The 25,803-nt window shown below is 38.3% G+C and overlaps 1 protein-coding gene across 2 annotated transcripts; it reads right to left on the bottom strand.

Annotated features, from left to right (window-relative positions):
• Positions 1-437: 437 nt before the first annotated feature.
• Positions 438-25,803, bottom strand: ASB7 (ankyrin repeat and SOCS box containing 7). 2 transcript variants are annotated; one of them, XM_026040562.1, is made up of 6 exons: positions 25,783-25,802; positions 22,544-22,641; positions 21,298-21,451; positions 20,283-20,543; positions 13,342-13,947; positions 438-3,484 (listed from the first exon to the last, which is right to left on the bottom strand). In XM_026040562.1, the coding sequence occupies exons 4-6, from the start codon at positions 20,491-20,493 to the stop codon at positions 3,345-3,347; spliced, it is 957 nt and encodes a 318-aa protein (XP_025896347.1). In that variant the 5' UTR covers positions 20,494-20,543; positions 21,298-21,451; positions 22,544-22,641; positions 25,783-25,802; the 3' UTR covers positions 438-3,344. The 2 variants fall into 2 exon arrangements, with proteins under 2 accessions (XP_025896347.1, XP_025896348.1); XM_026040563.1 differs by lacking the exon at positions 21,298-21,451 and having other exon boundaries at positions 25,783-25,803.

The raw sequence follows: 25,803 nt of genomic DNA, 5'->3' as shown, positions 1-25,803 counted from the left end.
TTAAGTTTCAAATTGACCCAAAGCAAAAACTTACATTACAAAGGAAGAACAAAATACATTATGATATCAGTAACAGAGTTGCATGGAAGCTAGATTCGTGGGCAGGTTGTAAATTGCTCGTCACAGGACATTGGGGACTCTGGACAGATTTAGCTGAGCAAATTAGGACCCAAATTTTTCATCTCGTCCAGGTCCACCCTGGGTACATGCTACATATTCTCTTTGCTTCGGGGTATGTGTCTGACAAGTCATCCAGATGTATTCTCCTACTAGAGCCAAAAAGCTAAATTTTCCACATGATCCCAAGGAAGCCAGAGTTATTCCAAGCATGAATGATAATGAATTTTTAAAAAATTCCCCCCAAAACAAAAACAAACAAAAAAAACACTCAAGAGCTTTTCAAACTAACAAGTATTGTCTATAATGTAAATAGTTTAGAAATATGGTAATTAAATAATCTAAAAAACACTCTTACTCTGCTGTACATTTATAAACATAAATATTTACAAAAACTTTCTGCTTTGTTTTAAAGGATGAGGTTTGCAGTTTGTTAATGATCAGAGTCTTTTACTCATATTGTTTCTTTGGTGTATTTGCCAATTTTTAAGGTTCATTACAAGTGTTCAACTGTGAATTTTAAGGTAATGGAACCAGGCTACATGACAAATTTATATTATGCACTTATCATTCCACATTCTAGTCCAAACAAACAAACAAACAGAGCTCAGTTTGTTCTCCAAAGTATTTGTGCACAATATTTAAAATAAAGAAAATGACTGAATTCCCCATTACTGAAGTTTGGGTAGGATTAATGGTGAATAAACTCTCACACTTCAGTCCCTGGAGCACATGGGTAACTCGGAGCAGCCAAGAGTGCAGAGCTACACGTGTGCTGTGGTGCTTCACTGCAGAAACCAACTACAAGAGAGGGTTTAAGCTTGGAAAGAGAGGACAAGGGCTTCCCCCTGGCCTTGGGATGGGGCAGATGATGGGGTGAAAATAAATTCAAAAAAACAGCTTTTTACTGGCCTGAAACATATGCGTGCTCCCTTTACATGTCAGTTACTCAAAAGAAATATCCAAAAAACAAACCTCAAACAATAAATAATGGAATTACACTTTTCTTCATTAAATAGCAATTTTGTTACCAACAAAAGACTTCCATAATTTTCTTCAGTCACAGCAACAGACAGAACAAATAATTTGCCTTAATATAAGTTGCAACTAAAATATACTCTAGATTACCTTAGAAAATATTACTGTAAAAATTCAGTGGGGAAGGACATTGGTTTTGACCAACTTACAAACATAGTGAACAATATTAAGGATTAAAAAAAAAAAATGTTAAGGTTCTGATTTCATTCCACAAAACTGAAGATTCAGGCTTAAAACTTGCCAGTCAATTCTTCACTTTTGTCATTGTCTCTCAGCACTGCTGAGTTTTAAAGATCCATCCTGCTTTGATACCAGCTGGTAGATATAAGTTGGAGATGAAAAGAGGTTCAATATCCCATTACCAATTATCAATTGCCCAAATCACTACAGCTCGGAAACCCGATGCAGTGACAAGCTTAACAGGATGGGCAATTCCTCGTTGCTTACCATAGTTCTAGTGCATCTCTTGTAAGATTTGTATTTGAGAAAACTTAACCCAGGGTTATGAAAAAATTAAGAGGAACTAGCATAGTTGAGTATGAGTACGCTTGCTTCCCTTTTCCATACTTTTAGCATTAAATATTTTGAAAAGCAAAGGTGTTAAAATTAAAAACTACCACTGTTCCTTTCATCTCCCACCACCACCCATACAACTGGTACAAAACCACTCCTGATGTTGCCAGCAGGATGGCAAAGCTTATGCAGAAGACACTGGCAAGAACCTCCTCATGAATCCACAGTCCTTTGCAAATGAGGACAGGGAAATAATGGCAGATTTTGGCCCACTCTTTTCACGGCAAGAATGGAGTTTTAAATCACTGGAAGTAGATCCTAAATAGATCTTTTTAACAACTATAATGAAAAACACATTCAGTAGCCGAATTTCAGGCCTGTTTGCAGTTGCTGTTTTCAGATTAATAGGAAACCACCTAATATTTCCAAAATTAAAATTTTAATATGAAGGGGAGTTATCTTTTTAGTGCACATAAAAGATGCAAGAAAGTAAGTCACGTGCACTTCCAATCTAACCTGAAACAAATTGCATTTCTGAAGSGGAAAAAAAATACCCAAAACACTGCCTTTAAAGTAAAGGGGTTTAGGCCTATATCTTCTTTTAAACGGACACAATTTGTCTGAGGACCCGTAGATAAAATTTCAACTGAAAGTGAAATAATGCAGGTTATACATTCATGAAACTCAGGGATTAATAATGAACAGCAATTGCCGCATCATTATAGCAATATCACATCAACACTACAGTGAGGCAGCAGTTTCTGTTCTTACAAATCACGTACGGAGACTAAATGAGATATTGTGTGTGTGGTGGTGGGGGGGAAATCACACATAAAGGGAAAATACATCAGAAAGATTATTGCACAGGAGGCACTGTATGAGAAACAGAATACATTGGCTTCAAAAAATCTAATTTTGTGTACTCTTAAGTTAATGTAAAAAATGCAGAGGCTATGCCTCTGTGTAGTGTACTGTCACTGTTAAAAACAGACTTACAAACAGCCCCCCATTTTACAGGGAATGTCAGGAAAGCAGAGGGCCTGAATTTTATCGGCATCCAAACTACAGTAATTAGGAAGAGAATAATACAAAAAGAGTCAATGCTTATGCCTATGAATTGAACAAGGTACCTGCATCTTTTTTTTAAATTTCCAAGTGATATTTGAATGGTTCTCCAGGACATGTCATTACCAGCTCTACCCTCTAGCCTGCAAAGCACATACAGCCAGGCAGAGACTTACACTACAAGCGTCTCAACACGCAGCACAGCCCCGAAGATCTTCCTTTTGCAGGTCTGGTGCCTTGGTTTCCAAACTTTATTTACTTTAATAATTGCTCAGCATGCCAATTTGAACCAATCACTTCCCTTGAAAGGCTATTTTCCATCTCCACTGCAAGTCTGCACACTTAATTTGAAAACAAACAAACAAAAAACCAACAGCAATTTTTAAAATGTAATATTGTATAGAAAGCTTGGACCTTGTAAACTTGGACCAAGAAACCAAAAATTAAGACCTTCTAGCATGTGGTATAAAAAACCCAAGGAAGTGTATACCTGCCTTCTGACTTCACAGAAAAATCAGAACTTGCATAGGATATACTTTGTGCAAGGCAACAAGCCTCTTAAGTATCTGGAATATAACTAATCTTGCTCAGAGTTCTTCTCTTCATGGATATCAGATATCATCAAATTTGTGTTTTAAGTAGTCTTTCATAACCTTGGCAATGGGTAGTTCATCAAGTAGTTTTAGGTTTTGAAGGCCTATACATTGTCGAATTTTAATTCGGCATAGATCTTGCAAGTTTCTGGGCTGTCCTGAAAAGACAAAAGGAACACATGAAAGTAAAATGATCACATTTTAAACATAATTCATGAGTGCATTTACTTATTCGAATCACAGATGCTTTTTACTTTCTAGGAGGAAGAYGTAAGGGCACAGAGAGGAAAGTAAAAAAAATGAAATAGGGTGGGAATAGGTTACTAAAACAATAATTCAGCAAAATCAAGGGATGAAGCCCCAAATCACTGACACGTATATGCAAAGAATTTTTACCAACACCAGTGCAAAGTAACATTACACATGTAAGGAGTTATGTTCATTATATTCCCGTGAGGAAGCCACATGTGCTTGAGTGTTTGTAAAACAAAACTGCTCTGTAAAAGAGCAATTACTTTAAATGATTTTTTTAACACATTTTACTATCCCTTCGTCATCAGTGGGGGGGAAAAAAGAAAAACAAAAAACAGATTTGTCTCTTAAAATATTAAAGCAAAATTTTTCTATATACCAATGTAATGGGAATGGGTAGTGTCCTTTGAGAAGAAAGTTTACAGAAGTCATTCAAGGATCGCACGGCAGATTTGATTTTTCCCTCTCTTTCCCCTCTTTCTCATGAAAAGAAAAGGGAAGGACTTTGGACGTAGCCACAGACTCGTTGAACGAAGAGTTGGAGAGAGGAGTTAACCTGTTCCCCGAGGAAATGCTTTGCTGGTATCGCATGCCTCAAGAAATCTGGCAAATGTTCTTCCAAACAGCCAGGGCCCTTTCAAGCTCCGTCCTCAGAGCAAACTGTTCGAAGMCAAACACTTCCCCCATGCCACGAGCATCATACGGGCTAATCTAGCCTTGTCTCAGAAAGCAGCTAGTAACGGATCCCAAGGAAGGAGGGGGAAAAAAAAGAAGAAAAAAATAATAATAATAAAAAAAAAACAAAACAGAGCAACAGACTTTAAGAAATCCTGTCCGTCCCAATACACCCTTCTAGCTTTCAGCACCAGTGGCTTGGGCCTTCCTAAAGCAGCCACTGCAGAGAGACCAGCGTCCACAGCAGCCACAAACAAATGCCCTCTCTAAATCGGCCTAATGTTTTCTTGCACTCATTCATACTTGGAGTATCCAAAACATCCTGTGGCAACATATTTCACAATATAAAATCAGGCGTTGGCTGGAAAACGACAAAAGCACTTGTATTTATTTTAGATCTCTTCCTGATGGCTTCAGCGAGTGCCTAGCATTCTTGGGGCTGGGAGGCCGAAGGAGGCATCGCGTGATTGCTCCCACGCCACTCAGGCCTTTACATACCTTTACATACCTTTACATTATCTGCCTTCTGCCACTCAGGCCCGGCACCACTTGGCARCGCTGAAGATTTCACCCTCTTTGATCTCATCCTATGGAAGCCGCTCCAAAACTGGGACCAAGTTAGCTGCCTTCCTTCGTACTCAGCCTCATCCTATGTCAYGTTTAGGGATGTTATACATAATGTGACACACGTGCTCAGACTTGCACTTGCTTTGGACAAAGCAACAAGAGCAAACTGAAGTGGTTCCCCCGGGGCAGCAGGCATCCTTCTACCACCGAAGCAGAGAGCAACAGGACGAGCTTGTTAGACCATCCTGCTTGGAGCAGAGATTGCAAAGCTGCTTCCCCTTTTCTACTTGGGGCATTTGGACATGGTTTAGCTGCCCTCTACAGCAAGAGCCCCTTCTTTCCTGGGTGGGTTTTCCTATAGAAATGGACTGGTAGACCTGTACATACTTGCATTTATCCTAAACACTATAATCACCTGAGGTAAGGTGGCAGAGGTAATGCATGAAATTAGATTGGAAATTAAATACCTAAAAAAAAAGTATTTTCCTTTATATTAGCTTATAACACTTCTATGATATTTGTCACCAGGCTACCTAAATGTCACTTTTTWAACTGTATACTCCAGGCATGATATTGTGACTTTGTGGTGCCAGCTAGAGAGAAGTCATTTTTGGTAAGAAATGAAACAGGAATCTCATGATGACAAAGACACAGTTCTGCTGCTTTCAAATGCAAATGCAAACAAGGTTCAGAAAGGAAACACCTTTTTAAAAGGCAACTGCAAACAACAGTGCTAGGGGACTATAAATCTGTGTGTTTGCTTAATGTACATAACAGTAACTGTCATGCGACAATGATTTCTACTTCAGGAATGAATGCGTTTTAATTAACGGCCTATGTTTTGTGTGGGAATAAAACAGAACAGACAACTTAAAACACCCAGAAGAAATTGGTCATCGGTTAATTCAAAAAGACCTGATTATCAAATGTATGACATTTTCCCCTGATAAGCCTAAAAACATTTCCTGGGAATGTGCTAACAATGGACATTTCCAGTGTTAAGCACCAGTTGCTACATCTAGTGGCTGTTAGTGTCTTAGGTCATGCCTTGCAAATTCCAGGGTTATTAATGCATTTGTGATTTATTAGAAACGGTGTCTAGAGCACTTACTCATTCTTGGTTGCATCTGAATGAAAAAGGAAAAAAAAAAAAAAAAGGATTACAGACCAGTGTCAGTGAACCTTAGTTTGGCAAATGAAAAATGTTATTAGTAACTTGGCAAAGTGAGACAAGTTAAATGATGAATAAAGTTCTGTCTAAAAACGATTAGGAAGTAGCCACTTTGGGCTATATCCTGCATTACAAGTTTGGAAAGATGCTAAAGCAAATAGCAAAAAAGCTAGAGAAGAAAGAATTTAGAGAGAAGTAGTGCAACACAAAATAGTTCTACTGCTGAGCACCTTTACAAAAAAGACCCCTATTCAGTGTCAAAGAGACACCTCAGTTACTGCAATGCTGTTATTCTGGAGCACTTAGCTTATTGTCAGATATTTATACGAAGCTGGTTACAACCATGGCAGCAAACACTCACCGCTGCTGCAGAGCTGCAGCCTAGCTAGCGGGTTCACACGAGTAAGTTACAGACTTCAATGCATTTATTTTGCAAGCTATATAGCAATTATTAAGTTGGAAATATTAATTACAGGAACAGAAAATGAGATTTCTGCATTTCATCTTTGCTTCGCACRTGCTCTGGCATGAGCCATAACAGAAAGCACAAAGCCCCACCAAAACACTTGTTTGGTGTCTAGCAAACATGACAGCAAAGTTCCTTTCCTATAGAAGAAATTATGGGAAGGGGAAACGAAAAGGCAAAGCAATAATTCTCTATGTTATATGTTCTCTCTACAAGCAGCACTTAAATATGTATGAGACATAACATTTTCCTAACTCAGCTCTTCAAATGAGCACAAAACAACTTCCAGATCTTTCCTTAAATAATCTTAAATAATTTAAAGCAATTATTTCCTTAAATAACAGAACAATTTTCCCCTATTATTTTTAATAGATTGGCCTTCTCTGTTAAAAACGAGCGGAAAAAATAATGTGCATTTTAACGGCAAGAAATTGTTATAATTAATCCTGCATTTCCACTCACTACTTTATCCAGCGTTAAGATTTTCTGCTGTTTTAYTGGGCAGCTTGTTGTTCTCTCCCAAGGACGGAGGGGCTGCTTCAAACAGAGCTGCTCTCTGGTTAAGCCCCAGGTTCAGTCACGCAAGCTAAAAGTCACGGTACTGTTCATTATAGCCTACAATAATTTACCACCAGGCTCAATTTTAGTGTAGTTAAACTCGGGCCTCTTTCTCTTTTTTTTTTTTTTTTTTTTTCATAGGGTACAAACAATTTTTCTAACATCTGTACGCATTAGTTACAAGAGTTGGAAGGGACGGGATAAACAGTAAGCTTTAAAGCTCTTTAAAAATCACGGAGTAAAAGGTTGCTGCTTTTTGCTGGAGTTTATTTCCAGCCATCCTACGCGGTATAAACCGGACAAGTTTTTCTTTTAAAATGTGCACGGAAGAGCTGCAAACGGAGCGACACTGACAGCTTTGCAGAAGGGGACGTTTATAACACAAGGCAAGTCCAATTTACACCCAAGAGGATCACAAAAAATTTATTTTTGTGAAAGTTGTCTTGTCCCATTTCCTCTCGCACCATTCCACTGCACATGAATGGGAATCTCCTCTAAAACATTATTTATCAGGAGAGACTTTGGGAGAATTTCTTCCTAGTGATCAAGATCTGAGGAAATCACATCCCAGACTTCGGGCAAAGCAGATGAGAACAAAAGGGGACAGCCAGGGTGCAAACAGATATGCCCTTYGGAGCATTTTAAATTAAAATTTTGAAAAATCCTTGGCTTCTTTAACAAATGCTACTCAAATTCACCAAAAARCTTATATTTAGGGATCATTAAGGCATAGTATTAAAGCTGACACCTCTGAAAACAAAGATGTTTAAGGATGGCCTCATCCACTTTTAAGAAAAAGGGATCCAAATCTTGTAAAGGTACCGCGGAGGAGCCCTCAAGTCCTGTCCTCCATTCGGAGATATGTCCTCATATGCACATGCACAAAGCAAAGAAATTGTGACCTGTTCTGTTACCCAGAGACAGCTCAAGAGCAACTAAAATTGATGCTTTTGCAGGCTCTTAGACCATCTTCTTCCTAATGTTTTGTTCCACTTACTTAAAATAGCACTTAAAGCTAACAGGCACAATCGTTGGCTTCACATGGACAGGCAAATTCTGAAGAAGTTAGAAAATAAAAAAAAAGAAATGTGAGTTTTCTATGGGGGAAGCCGCCCACAGTTTTCTTTGCAATATTAATACAATTCTTTAGAAGCAGCTTACAACAGTATTTCTCAAACGGAGCCTCCGATTGCCCTGGGAATTGTGAAAGGCTGAAAACAGCAGGAAAAAAAACCCAGCAGTTTCTTCTTAGCTACAAAAGGACCTAAACATAAAAAGCTTTGTGAAACATTAAAACACACACACACATCTATATATAAATATATATAAAACATTAGGCTGACTTATAGCCAGCATCATCTCAGTTCTTCTAGAGCAGAATAAATATTTCTTCCACAGCTAACTATGAATCTGATTTTATTCCACAATTGTGTGGGAACTGAGCTGTTGCCAGTAAGGAAAGTCAGTTAAGAATTTATTGTTTTTTGGGGGTAAAACGGGTACAGAGACCAGAGAAGCTGCCCCAGGCCAGTACACGCTGAGGAGTTTACATGATGGAACAGGACCGGGCGGAAAGGGCACAAGCACCTTGCACAGTCCAACTGCAGGACAAAAGCCAGGAAAAGACASCACCAAGAATCTGCAGCTCTGTAATCAAAATTGCGCCCTGCATGGCATATTTTTATACATATATATTGTATTATGCACACAAACATACATATGGGGCGACTCCTGGTCCTGCCACAGCTGAAATACAAGGAATTTTTCAAGCTCCAACTCTGCGTGATGAAACTGAGCAGACTACTTGAACTCCTAACCAGTTCTGCAGGTGAAATGTAACTTTTAATCCTTTTTTTTTTTTTTAAAAAAAAAAAAAAAAAAAATATCGCACAAACTGTTTTCCCGAGTTCTAGTTTTAATCTCGCATTTAGGACATCTCTGCTAGCATACTTCCTTTTTGAAGTATGTTTTCGTTGCTCTTTGGAAAAAAAGAAATCTCTGTAGTTTAACTTCGTTAAATTTCATTTTCTGGCACAGAAAATATGCACCAAGGTAGAGTGGTTTTGGACTGAAAAATCTGAAAAAATAYATATAAAAAGCAGCATGCCAGTAAATTGTAATGGGTATATTTGGCAATAAAATTAATATCCTGCTATGTTAAGCTATATGCCTACATCAGATTTTAATATTCTACAACTTAAAAATAAACTTAGTTTTTTTTTTTTTTTGACTGAGACTATTTAATACAGTCAACGGCAGTCTATTTTGAAGTTACATTAAGGTATCCCAGTAGTCTTAGCCAGGTAATTCTGACTGCCTACCTGTGATTATCTTCCCTTTTTCTTGAAAGAAATGAATCGGGTGGGGTTAGTTCCCTAAAAAGAGAATTTGAGCCAACTTCCTTCCCAATCCACACTGCTCTTTTAGAAATAGTTATTTGAAAATTAGCAGAAAGGAATGATGATTTAAGCAACATTTGTACATCACTGCTCGAGCTAAAATGAAGTTTCTAAAATACTTGTTTTCACCCTAATTCCTTGCCTAGTAATGAATGACAAAGCAGATCATGTTCATTAGTGCAATATTTCCCACAGCACCAAAGGAAACAATCAAAGCTTCTAATTCCAAATCTCTTCTATAGCATTGCAAACATGAAGATACCTTGTTTTTCCCTCAGCAATTATCCATACAGTCAATTAAACAGATCACTACGTATTTTATGATAACATTTCTCTATTCATAAAAGTTTAAACTATTCAAAGCCTCTTTAAAAAGCTCTTTGAGCAAAGAAATCCTAGTGAAACACTCTCTTTCCTTAGCACAGACAGCGTTTCCCCACAGCACTTTTGTCATTTTGTTCCTGCATTTTGACAGTGCTTATAGTGCTTTATAAACTGTATTCTCAACAAATCCAAATCTCTTGTCAAAGCCAATGATTTGCCCTCTGGAAAACACAAAGCTGAATGTCCAGGAAATATCTGCATTTCATTTACCTAGGCATTTAGTGACCTTTAGATCTTATTCCAGATCTAAAAGTAGTTGCTTCGATACCTGCTATCCTACATGCCGTGCTACACGACCTGGCCATAGCCATTTATTCAGTCAACCTGCACAGCCAGATAAAGGCTTGCTTCTCAGCTAGGCTATCTGAACAGTGATTAAATTAAATGAAGCTATGGGGAGGGATTCAGGGKTACAATGTCTTTCAAGATCATAATTGAATTTTTACTATGTTAAACTTTAAAATTTAAATTTTATTCATATTACTTAACATTTTAACTATCTGCAATACTCTATTATTATTCTAATATTTTCAAATGTTTTTTCAATCTGAACTTAAACCATTCCATCCAGGGCTGGAATCACAAGTGTGTTGTGTATGTACATATAAATATACACACTCACACACACACACACCTCCTTGTATTTTAATTTTACATTAATTTATTCCAAGCTTAAAGAGCTCCAAAGTGACTATTAGATGATTTTAGATATCACAGTGGCTAYCCATAAACGTCTTATGATGTAGCTTTCCTACTCCAATTACATGAATTACATGAAGGAAAAGGAACATAATTAGTAAAGTCATTAATCATTTATCTTCAGTATTGCTATTTCACAAAGAACAAGTACTCATCTTTGTGCCGGGGGTAAGTGGGGAAGCAGAAGAGGGGCAGATAAGAGGGACTATCTAAATCCTGAGGACTCACTCCACTAAGACTCACTATTAAAGCTTCACTTTCCCAATTTCCAACTTCTTGCTTTAATACTGAAAGGCCACTACAGACTGACTTCCTTCCTATTAAGGGTAAAGAAACCTCTGCCTGTAACCAGGAAGAGCATCAGACACTTTCCTCAGGGTTAAAGAACAAATTCTCCCATGTGCCAATCTTCTTAAAGACTTACGGGGTCTGTATCAAGCACTGGAGAGCTTAGTTTCTTGCCAGTTCTTCAAATCACGGACAAAACCAAGACTGTAGTTCTTGCCCATTATTACATCTACTGCAGAGCAAATGCTTTAAAGCAAAATATTTCCTATATGGTGCCTTTTGTGGACTTGAAAAAAATAACAGCAACTTTATCTTACATCCAGACGGCTAAATATTATCATTTACCTAAAGCAGACAACTGCTTGCTTTAGAAGACACACACCAGTTTGCTACCTTTCATAACTTAATTTTTTTAGGCTTACTGAAAGCAAACAAATACTGGTTTCTGTTTTACTACCAAAGATACTTTTTCTAAACTCTAAATGCATATGTAAAAACTTACAGATACAGATTTCTACGTTAAGCATTTAGTCAAGCACTTAAACAAAATTAAACTTCCTTTCAAGCCCTGAAGCCAGGGCACTGTTACTGACCGCAAGAGAAGATTCCAGTACGACCACCAACAGAAAAAAAACTGTAAACATTTTTTTCAGTAAATACATATTGCAATAGATTCAGAAATAACTTTCTCCCCTCAAGTGCCACAGGGTTAGATTTCAAAGCTGCTCCGTGCATCATCTGAGCTAGCTGGGAACTCCGCTATCAAAATTCCAGCCAAATCTTTCCCCGCATCCTTTCTCCTACATCGTCTTGTAGAGATTTATGGAAACAGTGGAAGACAGTATTTGGAGATTTATTATAAGGGCAACTGTCTGTTTATAGCTGCTGTAAACTGTACACGAATATTAATTTTGCTCAGAAGCACAAAGCTGAAGTGTTTTTGTCAGCATTAGACATTCCTCCCTTCCCACTTCTCCCTCCTTTCCATGCACAGAAATATAAGCCTTCGGCACAAAGTTGGGATACTTCCAAGATTAAATTTCTGGCCAATATTATAATCTACAAAAGACATTTCTGTAAACCTAGCATATTTTGCTTATTAATTCAAAGAAATCATAACTCTAAACCATTAAAATGCAGAATCTACCATCTGAAAATGAGCTAAATGCCGACTTCTGACTTTCTGAATTAGTCTGTCGATATTGCAGCAGAGTCTCTGAAACAATCTCGCCCTTCAGGTTCAGAGATAAGTTTTGAGACTGAACTACTGCAAGCCTTGATATTCTATCATTGACCAATAAGCCTGACTTGGCTATTACCTAGTATGAAGTTCTCAAAGATGAAAGCAAGAAGAAACGTGTTTGTATAAGAAGGGGCAAAAGAAATTATATAAAATCAGTTAGTTGCTTATATTTCTTACTGTACACTTCCTTGGTTAAAAAAAAAGTTCTCTTTGTATTTCAGATATATGCAAAAACACCACCACAATTCCGGAGGACAGGAATCAAAATGCAAATGCTTATTTGTGTCAACTACTACCAGATTTCAGCTAATTTATCCCTCATTTCAGCTAATTTATCCCTCATTTCCTTCTACTTTCTGAAGTGAAATTCCACTTTTTTTTGTGGAATATATACAGTACTTATATATGGTAAGGAAAGGGGCTAGAGGGGAAGCACACTGCAAATACTATGTTCTCTTTCTCAATAATTCAAAGATAATCCTCGTTGAATGATAAATTATTGGGCTAGCTTAATATGCTTTAATTCACAAACTTCTGCTAATTGCTAACCAACAAATCCTAAATGCTTTAATACTATAACTGTGAAGCATTTTATTACAGCATTGCATGTGCAATGAAAGCATAAAAGAATTTTCTGCAGGTCTAACATACCAGAAAGCGATGATTAAAACCAAACAGAGCGTTAGCAGCCCATATACTCTCAGCTGTTCAAGTATCTGAAGCAATAACAACCTGAGTTCTCATATCAGAAATAGGAACAAAATCAAATCAAAGCCACACAACCTACGACTCCCCAGCAAGTTGTATGAATTAAAAAAGTGCCCATTTTGTTTTCTGGTTCGAGGGGAGAGAAAGGGAGAAAACGTGGGAGAACATAAAACAGCCAAAGCTCTTTTTTCCCCTCTAGTCACAGTGTCAGATGAAACAGCCACGAACAGCAAAGTACCAGCATGGCACGAGTCAGAAAGAGACCCTTAAACACCCCTCCCCTCACACAATACTTGTGCTAAGCACATTGATAAAACTGGATTTTACAGTCTTTTTTTTTGTTGTTGTTGTTGTTTAAATGGATACTCCCTATGGATTTTTTTTAAAAATAATTTAAATGAGATTATTTAACATTATCGCCTTTGCTGAGTAGGACAGCAAGGGCTTCCCAGTACCACTCTCCCGTCTCTTTCCCAATAACTTTACAATGCACTTAAATACCCTCCAGGGGCAAAGAGGGAACATTTTTTTTTCCCTGGGACTAAATGCAAAGAAGGCTTTAAGAGGACGTTGCGTCCTGTGATTAGCTTTTCTTACATACATACTTGTCACTTCTTGTAAGAAATCCAGACAGGGTCGGCTACTTCCAGAAATGCTTATTGAAACAGCCAGTGGGGTCTGTCCTTCATAGTTCCTCGTGTTAGTGTCTGCTCCGTAATTGTACAACATTTGTGCACAAAGCACATCATCTCTGAGAGCAGACAAGTGCAAGGGGGTCTGTCCATCTTCCAAGCGCCCCAAGTTTGTATCCGCCCCTCTCTGAAGGAACATTCGGCAGTACGAGTGATTGCTTTTGATCACAGCGTATCGTAACAGGAAACCATTCTGAATGTCGATGTTGGCATTGTGATCCAGCAGGATTTTCACGCAGCTTGACCTCTCCCGGATAATGGCCAGCTGGAGCGGTGTGGTACCTTTATCACTGAGCGGATCAACCTCAGCCTTGAACTCCAACAGGAGCCTGACAAATGAGTCTCTGCCGTAGTGGGCTGCTACATGGAGGGGCGTCCAACCATCGTTGCTTTTGGCATTAATAATGTCACTTCTGTATTCAGACTCCAACATCAAGCGCGCAATCCTCGCTCGGCCATGCATGGCTGCATAATGCAGAGCAGTGAAGCCTCCAATTAAGTCCTTAACAGTGGGATCAGCTGAAGTTGTAATGGGGGGAAAAAAAAAGTTAGAAGATACGACTGTAATCTGGTTCTGCAAAAAATAATACTCCAACGGCTGAGTGTTATTATTTCCAGGCATAACATTACACGGCTTTTTTTAATACTTAAAATAAATTCTTGCTTTCACAAACAAAAATATTTTTAAGGAAAGTTAAATTACATTTAAGAAATTACACAAAAAAGCTTTTCTTTTTAAACACATGTTTGCATTTGACTAATAGTTTTCCACATTTTCTTAATAACTCTTCAACTAAATACTCAAACCTCTGTCTATCCAGTTTTCCTTCAGCTCTACAATATTACATTTTTTCTCAGTGTTCAGCTTTTTGTTTTATTTTYCCTTGTGCTGCTTCTTGGTCTTAAAAAGAAGCATGTGTAGCAACATCTGCTGTCCCAAATTGCGGATGTTTTGTGGTCTGGCAGGACTGTATTGTTTTTAGGGTGTAATACTGTATTAGGTAAAACGTTTCTATGTGGTCTGCAGGATTTCCAAAGCATGTAGGATATATGTTATTTTAGATTATCTTGATAAAGTCTGTTTTTATAGATGACAAATCTGTTCCGAATTTATAGTTTTATAAAAATTTAAGATTTTACAAGAATGTAAGCATCCCATTATGGAAAGAGTCAGGAGACGTTAGTCCAGAATACAAGTGATTAGAGTGATTTTATTTTCCAAAACAGCACACAAACTCAAGGCACTTTATGWGTTAAAAAAAATAATTCACTCTGCACAGATTTCTGAAGCAAATGACTGCTTGCATTTGCCACGCTAATGACCAAAGAAAAGGTGCCTGCCTCGTTATCATCTCTCAGCTCTACAGCAAGCCAGAGTGAAACGTGTTTCCTGCCACCGTGTGTAAATGCTGCCTGTGGGATAGGAAAAAAGGACAAACTACAGTTTGGGAGCTTGAGGCACCTTCCTAACTTAAGTCTATTAGGTGGTAAATAGAGATTTTACCTGCACAAGGACTAAGCTGAAGCTGACACGCTCAATATGCCGGCATACCTACTGCAAAAACTGGTGAGCTCTGTCCTTCCTAACTCCTAAGGATTGAGGATAAGGATTAAGGATGCCTAATATTGAGGATATTCTGGTTTTAAATAGTCTTGGTTAAAGACTATGCACCCTCAATGGCTAGRTATATCACTTCAGAGGGAATTTGGTCTGTTCTCTACGCTATAAAAARGGCAGATTTTTTTGTTCACTTGCCAACATATTTCCAGACTGCATGGGAAGACCAATTCCCATCTTAAACTTTCGTTTTACTGTGAATTAAATTCACAGTACAATATTAACTACAAGCTGGTTTAGCCTAAGGGTCTGAATATGTAAAGATTTTATTATAGGACAGTAAGAGCTTCCCAATATGGATCTACTGTGACCATACCTGCAAATTGCCCCAAGACAAGAGACTTTACCAAAAGGACAGACAAGAAGGTTCTAAATATAGCTGCAAAAGTCATGTAACAACTTTAGGGTTTTATTTATTTATTTTAAATAAAGGCTTGGGGAGGGGGACCCAAGRCAACCTGGCAACTCAATTAAAACAGTGGTCAGAGAAACAAAACCAGAGAACTGCCACTAGCAAAGAGAGTAGGTACCCAGTGGTTATGACCAAAATAATAAGGCAAGTTTAGACCCCTAGTGGCAACAGCCCTCCTTGTCTTCTATCTAAGGTAAAAGAAGTTTCAGCTCTCTGCAAAGTTACACCCCAAATGAGTGAGAATTAATTGCTGAAGCATCCGCAGGTTGGTGGGAAGATGCAGGCAGTGACTGCAAAGCTGGTTCCTCAACTGTCCCGTGCGGAGGCCCAAAACCCAGCAGAGAATCCCACAAAGTCCCTAAGACCAAGGGGAGTATTGCAGGGTGCGGAGAGCTGCTCTGGGGGCTCTTTCCTCCCACTGCTCAGACTAGTCTAGGCTGCTTCCCAACTGGCGATACATACCTTAGGTGAGAAGCACAAACATGAAAATCAAGATGCAAAATTAAGATGCATTCTGGAAACCAAAGTTTGGGAGAAAGGTGGACATAATAGAAAGGAGAGAGCAGGAGCAAAGGTCCATTTTCCAMTCAGAAAAAGTTGAAGTTTTGACAGCCACAGTTTTGTGYGGTGCCTTCTCTCTCCTCTGCTGCACGGAGCCTGCACATCCACCATTTCTCCCCTCCAACCAAGGCACAAGCCACTGCTGCATTCTGATTTAATCTACGTCACTGCCAAATTCAATTAGACATGCCCCACCATTTGCATGCTTACATTTTTGACACAAACTTTTTTAGTTTAGCTCACATAATGATGCCCTTCCTGTGTTTTAAAGTAGCTTTCCATGTCTTCCCTCCTCACAAAATTAGATTGTTGTTGATAACAAAGGTCAATCAAAAAAATCGCGATATCACATAAAATGGGTATTTCTTCCTGTGTCAAGATGACCAGGAAAAAAAAAACAAAAACACAAACCAAACCAAAATCCCCCACACCTTCAATTCCGGGAAAAAGTAGCAACACACAATAACAGAATTTCCAAAAGCAAGTTTTGACAAAATTCCATGAAAAAATAAATTGCAATTTCTCTCAAAACTATGATCTTCTACCAAGTTAAAGGTACCAGGCACCTCCTCAGTTCGGCAGATAATTTAAACATGACTGAAATATTGTCTGTTCAGTAAATGTTTTGCTGCCATCTCCTGGACAGACTATTTCTAATTGCACAGGCACTTGCAGCAAAAATTGAACCTGGATCATGTTGCATACTGCTTCCATTTTTTCAATCCCTATGATGTTAGTTATAATCTGCTACAAAGCTGATACTGCCTTAAGAATGTGGGATTTTTTTTTCTTGGTATCAACGTTTGCTTCATATCATGAAATAATTCTCTAGTCCTGAAAAACAAGCGAGGTAGAAACAAGTTTGGAAAAAATTCTCTTGCTTACCTTCCAGAATCTGCAGAGAGGGGGAAAAAAAGTAGCTGTTACTAGTGTATTTAACTAGGAAGGTATGAAGCCAGCAGTTGTCAGCATTTCTTTATCTTGCCTCCAGCCTGACTGTCAAGCAATTATAGTTATTCCTTCTCAAGCTTCCCATTAATTTGGGGATAACAAAACCTAGAAATACGAACAACTGCATTTGGTCACTTCTAATATTCTTTAAGATTAGGTACATTCAAGTGACAAAACTTCAACTGCTGCATCAGTTATCAAGGACACCGAATAACTGATGTTTGATTTCAAATGAGACAGGGAATTTGCAGCTTTGAAGGATATGCAGATTACCTCATTTCACATAGAAGTCAGGTACCTAAGCTTTTCATTCAACTGTTAATGAGAATAAGACTTATTAATCCTCCACTTCAGAGGCGAGATTCCTAGATTGTAGACTAAAATTTTACAGTTTTAACTTATTACTCAGTGGGACAGACGTTTCCCTTCTTCTATGCCACCTTCATTAGGTCACTTTATCAAAGTCTAATTTAAGAAGCCACGAAAGCAATGCTTCTAGCTCTATAAAGTATTTCTATTATGTCAAGCTTACTCCCCCAGTAGGGCTTAACTATGACCTCAAGGTTTAGAAACATGCTACACAGGCTCCTTAGTTTGATTTTTTCCAGGGAAAAAATTGATAAACAGAAGACCTCCAGGAAATCATTACCGTTCAGACACAAAAACACTTCATGAGCTGGCTTTAGGGAAGAAGGATTTCCCGTTCTCTAGTTTCTTCTGGATTCTGCATGACCTTGCGTAAATTCAGATACCTTGCAGTCAAGACTAAAAATACAACCACTACTTGAGTACTTCCTTCTCCTACTCCTTCAATTTCTAGAAGTTTTCATGAAATATTCCTTCATTAGAATACAAGTAACCGGAAACAGTCCTGCTCTGTTAGTGCTAAGGTGATTTCACCAGCAGGCAGGTAACAGCTATATACTTTGAAGCCTCTGGTTGGGTCTAATCTCAACAGTGGTGCCAGGAGAATGGATGAATAAAGAATGGAATCATTACTTTATTAAAATTAGATATATTCCAGAAAAGTCCCATTCACTCTTTCCTATGAAAATTAAGGTTCTCCATGATCCTGTTCAAGTTTCTGCATTTCATCCCTTGCTAACAAGTACTTCTCATCTGATCTCCCATCTCCGTATCTGGTTGTTGTTTCTGCTGCTCATAGCTCCCCATAAAAAGCTACCTTTTCTGTCCAGCTCAGACACTTTCTCAGCCTACATTATCCAACCTCCATCTCAACCCCACTATCATTCAAGACTCTTTAGGTTAACAGCGTTCAGTGTCCTAGATCCTTCCCCTCAGCAAACAGCCCAGCATGGTTTCTCACTCCTCTACGATGAAACTATTTCCAGCTCTGCTAAACTTAATCACCACTTTAGTTGGCCACCACCATCGCATGTCCCCATTCTACCCACTAACACCTCAGTCCCCTCTTCTGCAGGGTCTCCTCTACTCCTTCTCACTATCTCCTTTATTATAAGTATATACAGCCACTTTATACCAAGATCCACACCAGAAAACGACCTCGTCCTTCACCACAGCATCATTTTAATCTGCATGGATTAGTGCCCAATACCAAACTAATCCCCTTCCTGAGTGGGAGGAAGGTGAAAAATTGTGTGAAGACAGACACAGACCTCTCAGGAACACAGCAGGTGTGATTAAGTTTACCTTCAACAGTCACCTCATTTACTGCTTAACAACTCATTTGTGATATTATTATTTTTAAAATACTCATTACCTTTCATGCCTCCGTTTTGAGGGAAAATCAGGCCAGGCACAAAACCGTGCCAACTTCTGATGCAAGGCTCAGCGAAAGAAAAGCTGCTGTAGATGACTAACCCTCACACTATTTGTTACTCAACTTTCTAGTCCTGGTGATTAAATTCCCCGCTGCCTCCAGAACAAGGATGTTTCACTACAAATGTTTCTCACCAAGCATCAGATTCAGCTGATATTTCATTTAGGGAAAAGAGAGAAACAACAACAAAAACAGAAACAAAATGCTAAGCCAGAGGTTACCTAATGTCAGAACCTACATCATGAAAATACTTAAGGTTTACTTTCTTGAGAACATCTTCAAGTTCACAGAGTTAAAAAAAAAAAAATCTCATGTACGGCCTAAAAAAATTGTAAAATTATGAAACTAAGTCCTGGAATTACCTATATTTGACATTTAGAGGTAGGACTTAAAGTTATTTAATTATTTGTGCAATCTGGTAGGTTCCTCCCAAATAATGACATGGGTGGCTCCCAGTTTAAGCTGGTTAGAAACTGTTGCAGGAAAATGAACAGAACCCAGTATTCCAGGCTGAATTTCACTATTACTCTGAAGTAATGTAGTATTAATGGCACGAACACAACAGTTTACTAGTGCCACCCATCTTTAGATATGATCTATATCCACAATATGCAATACAAATGAGGCGCCTGGATAGCCTCAGGTAAAATGAAGCATCAGAAATAGAACTCAAATAGTTTGCTTGAGACTGAAAATATCTTATATTATAATTTATCAACTCAGCTGACAGGAATAGTGCTAGAATGCTGTTCTCTCAAGATTCCTCCTCAGAACAAAGAGATCCTTTCCCAATTTTTAATCAGAGTCTGATTAAAAGTTTAAGACTACTAATTTCCAAAACTTTAGGTAGCTTTGTAAAAGCAAAAAGCAATTTTGACTGTAGCATTTGAAATAACTATTGGCTGAAGGAGTAGACCCCTTAAACTGACAAAATTCATTCAGGTTGTCAAACAAAACTTCACTATTTCCGATGGATGCAGGAGAATTATAAATTCAATTGGACTAGTTGACACTGAAATCCTAGCACAAAGTGGTGTCTTCAAAATTTAGCAGACTGTGTTAAAACCTACACAGAAGCTTAGTCTTTAATCTGACTTGCTAACTGGCTTGAGAATTATGAAAACTGCTTCCCTAGGATTTTAACTCAAGGACTTTCTTTCTTCTAATATTCTCCCTACCAGTGAAGGGTGGCCTAGAGTGAGTGTATCTATGCTTATAATGAGCTCTTCTGCCCTACTTTCTTAATGCTTATTCATTCTTACAACAGTTCCTAGCCAATTCTGAAAGAAAAAAAAGAAATTAAGGCATTAAGATACAAAGCTAATCTATTATCTCATTCCCAGAGCATGCATCAGATGGAAACAAAAACGAAGCATCACTCCAAAGAAAGAAAGAAAAAGAAAAAACAAATCAGAAGCGGTCTGGCACTTAACTGATGCTGGGAAGGCATGTAATAGAAAATGACAGAAAGCTGCAAGATGGATATCACGATTTTTCTCTGGTCAACTCACCTCCATGTTCAAGAAAAACACGGACACATCTCTCTTTCCCTCTTGCTGCAGAGAAATGAAGCAAGGTCCAGCCATTGGCATCCCGACCGTTTGGAGAATATCCTTGCTCCAGCATCTTGCGCACGGTGTGAACATCGCCAGCAGCAACTGCAGCCTGAATCTGCAACTCTTCCTGTAGCTCAGGGTTTCTCCGACAGTGATGGTGTAACATCCTAGCTGAATCTGGCTTTTACAGAAGCGTCATGAGGTCATATTAGTCACCTTGAATCAATATAAAACATGAATAAATTAGCACAGGATCAAAGGAAAGGGATATTAAGAAAGCAACGCTAAGCTTTACTCTCCATACACAGAACAAAGCCATCGTATGTATAGATAAGAATTACAGGCTCACTACTGCTAGCAAAAACATAGCACATGGTTCAAATCACTGAACTGCAACAAAAAGGGACACTTATTCATTATAAATAGAAAGCACTTCCTTCTGAAACAACAGCGTTAATGAACAGTCCACCCTTAAAGCAACCTGAGTAATAAGCAAAATGAAAAATCCTCACAAACCAACTTTCATTTAGGATCACAGCAGGGTTATTATCACCAACTCCAGAGATACTGGCTAAATAGCTTATCTAAACTGTTACAAAAACAGTGCTTCCATGCTAGAGCACCTAGATGAAGATGTCATTTTCTAGAGGTGTTTTTTCTTAATAGAAATATATCACCTCTAAACTAAAGCAAAAATATTTTCATCTAATAGAACTTTTTCTTGTGACCAACTGCACAGGAATATTAGTAACACTAACACTCATACTAAAAACTTTCTTTTAAGCTACAGGCTACTGTATTTGGGCTTGTGGAATGCTTTACTGGTACATAAACACCTGAAAGAACCTTTATAATCAAAGGATCAGACACAAAGATGGTCATATATGAGACCTGAGAAAACATGGGTGCATTTAATACAGCCCTCCAGTACTACCAGCACATATACCAGAAGAATTCAATTTATAATTACCTTGAAAGAGTATATGAGAGAGCTGGGCCAGAAGGCTATCTAAAATAGCTGCTGTAAAACAGTCTAGACACCAGCATGTATTGGGAAAGAAATAAGTACTATACTCCATGCTCTGCTTGAAAAGTGTTCATCTTCAGTTCTACTTGCTACCCAGCTGGGGACAAGAAGAAAAACAGATATTTAGGGACTCTTTCACAGTACACAAAATCTGTTAAACGTTTGCATTTTCACACATATTATGCATTGCATCCCATTAACAGGTATTCCTGGAATGGAAAGAAGTAATCATAAGAAAAACCAGAGCATGCTGCTCAGGCCCTACTTTCTGCATCTATAGAAAAGCAAGATAGGGGTTTTTTTTCTCCTCAAACTGAAAGCATCTGATAAAAATGAAATATTCCCCTTGTGAAGGAATAATACTTGCAGGATCTCATACTGTCTTGAAAGTGAAGGTCAAACTTGTTACTGAAAATACTACAGAATGGGATTGGATGACTGAACAGACCAGGAGAGCAGTGACGGTATTTCTCATTAAGGGGCCAGCAGCAGCCCCCCAAGTATCTAGGAAGACAGTTGGTTAAGGGAAAGCAAAGCTCTTTAGATCACACTTCTCAGCTGGTGGGTATATTTGTAATGCAGCATTATAAAAAGTTGGCATTGGCCCCATATGTTTCATGTGACTAGCAGAGTTTATTCAAATTAGCTAGTACTGAAGTATGTACGTACAAAAACAGGGGACAAAGTCAGGCATAAGCAGCTCCTTTCATCATGGTGGAGTTTCTCAAAATATCTGTTCCCTCTCTCCCGCATGGCAAGCAATGAAATGCAAATCACAAGAATACCTAACTGTAATGTTGAAGGTTTCAGGATAGCTCTAGACAGATATTCGCTTTGCAAACATTTTCACTTCCGCTCCACAGACATTTACAATTCCCATTTGCAGATTCCCATTTACAGCAGCAGTCTTTGGATATGGAAAAGACTACTGGAAGTCATTAGCCATTTGGCACTTATTAGTTCATGTTTTGCAACTATAATCAATCTCATTCAGAACACAGTATGCATTTGGATTGCTACATTTTGGCTTTCTCCATGCAAGAGAAAAAAAATAAAAATCAAATGAAGAGAATAAAAATGCACCTAGACATTCTTGGTTATAATGACCACAGCAGCATGAAAACAGAGGACAACTACTGAACTGATTTTGCAAATAAAACAGGATACATTCAGTGAGTTTCTGCATTACCTTATAAAGGTTGTAACTTTGTGATGTATGTCCCACTCTTCACTGTCTTCATTATTCATAATCTTGTGTGCCCACGTGTGTCAAACAATCTGCTATCCCTTGAAAAGAATGACATTTCTTATTAGGTGCAAGAGTAAAAGTGAGGGGCCTACCTAGTTTTACCTTGACTTAGAGAATAATTCTAATTTATGATGCAGCTATGCCAGAAAAGGGCATTTTCTTTCATTATTGCACAGTTATCCAGAGTTTGGGAGGGTGCTAGTGACAGACAAGGAAAAGGCTGCTGAGAATATTGGAAAAAAAAAAAAAWATATATATATATAGTGGAAAAGAAAAAAAAAAGGAGGAAAAAGAAAAGAGAGATACCAGAGATGCACTACACCACTGAGGTAAACCCTGAAGAATCCTTGAGATTTCCCATACCTGTTCCTGCCACAGAACAAGCATGGATGCAAAGGTTACAGCAGATATTTCTACGTAACTTCCCTGCATGGGAGCCGGACTCCATGAACAAGTAGATGATCCATTTAGTTCCTCCTGGACCATTTTTTTTCTCAATCATATCTAAGTTTCTTTATCTAAAGAATATAACCCAGCAATACAGATCATGGTCTTCCCTGTCCTTTGACCGGACTTCTCTAGGGCCACCGCAGACTTCTCTCCCTCACACAATAATCCAGCCTCACACACCCCCTGCATTTTACAAAGAACATACTTTGGAAAAGCAAGCAATACCTTCACCTCCAACATCTTCAGCCCTTTCTTCACACCCAAGACTTTCCCTTTTTCTTCACACCCAACACTTTCCCTTTTATCCCTAAGTTTAGCAAATTGCTGTTACGATCCCTGCCCAGCTCCTTCCTTCAGATAAGAAGGGCTACTCCTCCTTCCCTGTCATCTGGAGTTAACAGTATCAGTCCCACAGTCCGACCATTCCTGCCAGCACTTTTGAGAGCCTCTGCTAATTAATATTATTCATTAATTCTTTGTATACCTCTGCTGTCTGCCCTTTCTTTCACTTTGGCTGCAAGCTCTCTGGGACTCTTTCAAGTGCATGCACACAATGCTGAACACAATGGGAACTCAGCCCATGGCTTGGCACCGCAATGATACAACAAATATTAAAAGCATTAATTACTTCAACATATAGCAGATCACACAAGAACAAATCTGACTTATTTCTTCTGTGAATTGTACCAGAATAGTTACCAGAACTACGCAGCTTTTAGCTTAAGTGAAAATTTCTGTCACTTAACGCAACATAAAATCTTGCCTTCCTGATGATTGCTCTGAGAAGAGGATGAAAAAAGCTCTCTCCATCCTTCTTATGCACGTTTTCAAGAGCTTTACTTCCTAAGATAAAACACACAAGGTCTGCAGATATGCTCACAGCCCTGCACAAAATTGCACTGCCATGACCTCATTTGATCACATTTCTAGCCTTGCCTTTTTGCGTAGACGATTGGTCGTTACTTCACCTTTTTAATTTTTTTTTCTTGATTTTCACTTTAAAACCCACACATTTTTTATTAGCTGATGCAAATTAGAATTGCACTGACTTCACAGACTACAGACAAGGTAACAGATTGCTCCACTAAAAAAGTAACAAGCTTTTTTTCCCCCCAAAGGAAAATTAGCTGCATATGGCAAGAGTAAGATCTGCAACTTTAATAAAAAGAAGTTATATTTTTAGTGAAAGTGAAGTCACTTACTGAAAGACTAGACAAAGTTTGCTTAAAATACTAATAACTGTAGTAGAAGTAGCACACCAACTAAAAAGTAAAACAAACATCTTCATTACCTATTGATAATATCTCATGTTGTCAAAGAGATCTGAGACTTGTATACATCAGTGTGATCCCTCATTAAACAAGTCACTGCAAACACTATGTGGAAAATTAATTCTGACACGTCTGTATTTTTACTTTACAGATAGTTCAAGGTTGCTGCTAAAAACAAGGCCTTATGTTATTTTGTTCATTCAGATGGCCTGACAAGCTTCAGACCTAGTCATAAGGTTATACATTGAAGAGCATCCTAAGGACCTTATCTCACTAACACCAACCTAATGCGGCAGAAAAATAAAGTGTACCATTATTAAGGTCACTTAACAGCTAGCGTAGGTCTCATCAACGCAGACTCTAACTGTCMCTGGTTGAAATGAAGTGTTGTAAGACACTGGAGAAGATAGGAAGGGGAAAAGCCCYGTGGATTAAGAATAATCCCATCAGTGTTTGTTATTCTTGCAACTCACTTCTCTCGGCCAGCTCAAAACTCAAACAAGCTCAATGTTCTCACTCAAATGGCATTTTAAAAATGGTCAGTGTGTGTTCAACAAGAAGTCTCAACGCAACCGTCGCCTTCGTATGTTGCCTGACTTCCTACTTGTGAAGCTCTTCAGACCACAGAGCAAGGCAAAGCATCACGCGTTCATGTTTGTGAATCATATCTGAAACTCATTTGTGAATCATATTTGTGTTCCCATGTGACAACAATAAAGTTTACAAATAATACACGAAATAACTAAATCTCACGGAGCCTTATAACCCTGAATACACTTCCTGGTCGGTGCCCAGCACTGCATCATAGACAGGGCTCAGGCTAAATATGCCTTATCTATCCACATGACTGAGATGAGGATGATAAAGCAACACTTGGGTACCACTGGGTCTGAAAACAAGGAGTTAATAATGGTTTTTGGGGGGTTCATGCATTACAGACAAACCTGTACTTCAAAGAAAAGAAACTATCGCTAAGAAGTCATCAAGAGATGTATGCACACCTCTCATGACAGCATCTCTAATGCCATCTTGCAACTTGGACAAATTTAACCTAAAATAAGTATGATCTAAACCTCCTACATCAACAGCAATTGTTTATGGTACTGTATGATGCTATCCAGGCTTCATATACACTAAATAAGCAGCTTCTCTTACTTTCTGCAGGTGGCTGCAACTCAAATCTAGAAGTAACTACCAACGTTTCTCAAAAATTCCTACTCATACTCTAATAACCATGACTACAGCATAAAATAACCTAAGTTACATTGATGCTGTTATTAAGTTGCAAAGAATGACGCAGTTAAGATTAAAAAACAAATGCCTTAAAGTAAGCAGCATGTCAGAGCAAGTGCCAGTATATAAAATTTATAAAATTTAACACGACTTGCATACAATTAAAGCATACAAGAACGAGCATTTCATTAAATAACAGAAAAAAATGGCTAGTTCAAAACTTACTAATGCAATCACTTCATCAGT

This window comes from Nothoprocta perdicaria, unplaced genomic scaffold (genome assembly GCF_003342845.1).
Source record: "Nothoprocta perdicaria isolate Ctin4 unplaced genomic scaffold, notPer1 scaffold_26, whole genome shotgun sequence".
Lineage (NCBI taxonomy): Eukaryota > Metazoa > Chordata > Aves > Tinamiformes > Tinamidae > Nothoprocta > Nothoprocta perdicaria.
The sequence above is the reverse complement of the archived record's forward strand: the minus strand, read 5'-3'. Positions and strand labels throughout refer to the sequence as shown.

Bases quoted from the DNA above. Each gene is read 5' to 3' on its own strand.
- ASB7 (XM_026040563.1), bottom strand. From the start codon at position 20,493: ATGTTACACCATCACTGTCGGAGAAACCCTGAGCTACAGGAAGAGTTG. The intron at 13,948-20,282 runs GTGAGTTGACCA...TTACAACTTCAG, and splicing joins TGTTTTTCTTGAACATGGAG to CTGATCCCACTGTTAAGGAC. The intron at 3,485-13,341 runs GTATGTATGTAA...TTGTCTTTTCAG, and splicing joins TTTCTTACAAGAAGTGACAA to GACAGCCCAGAAACTTGCAA.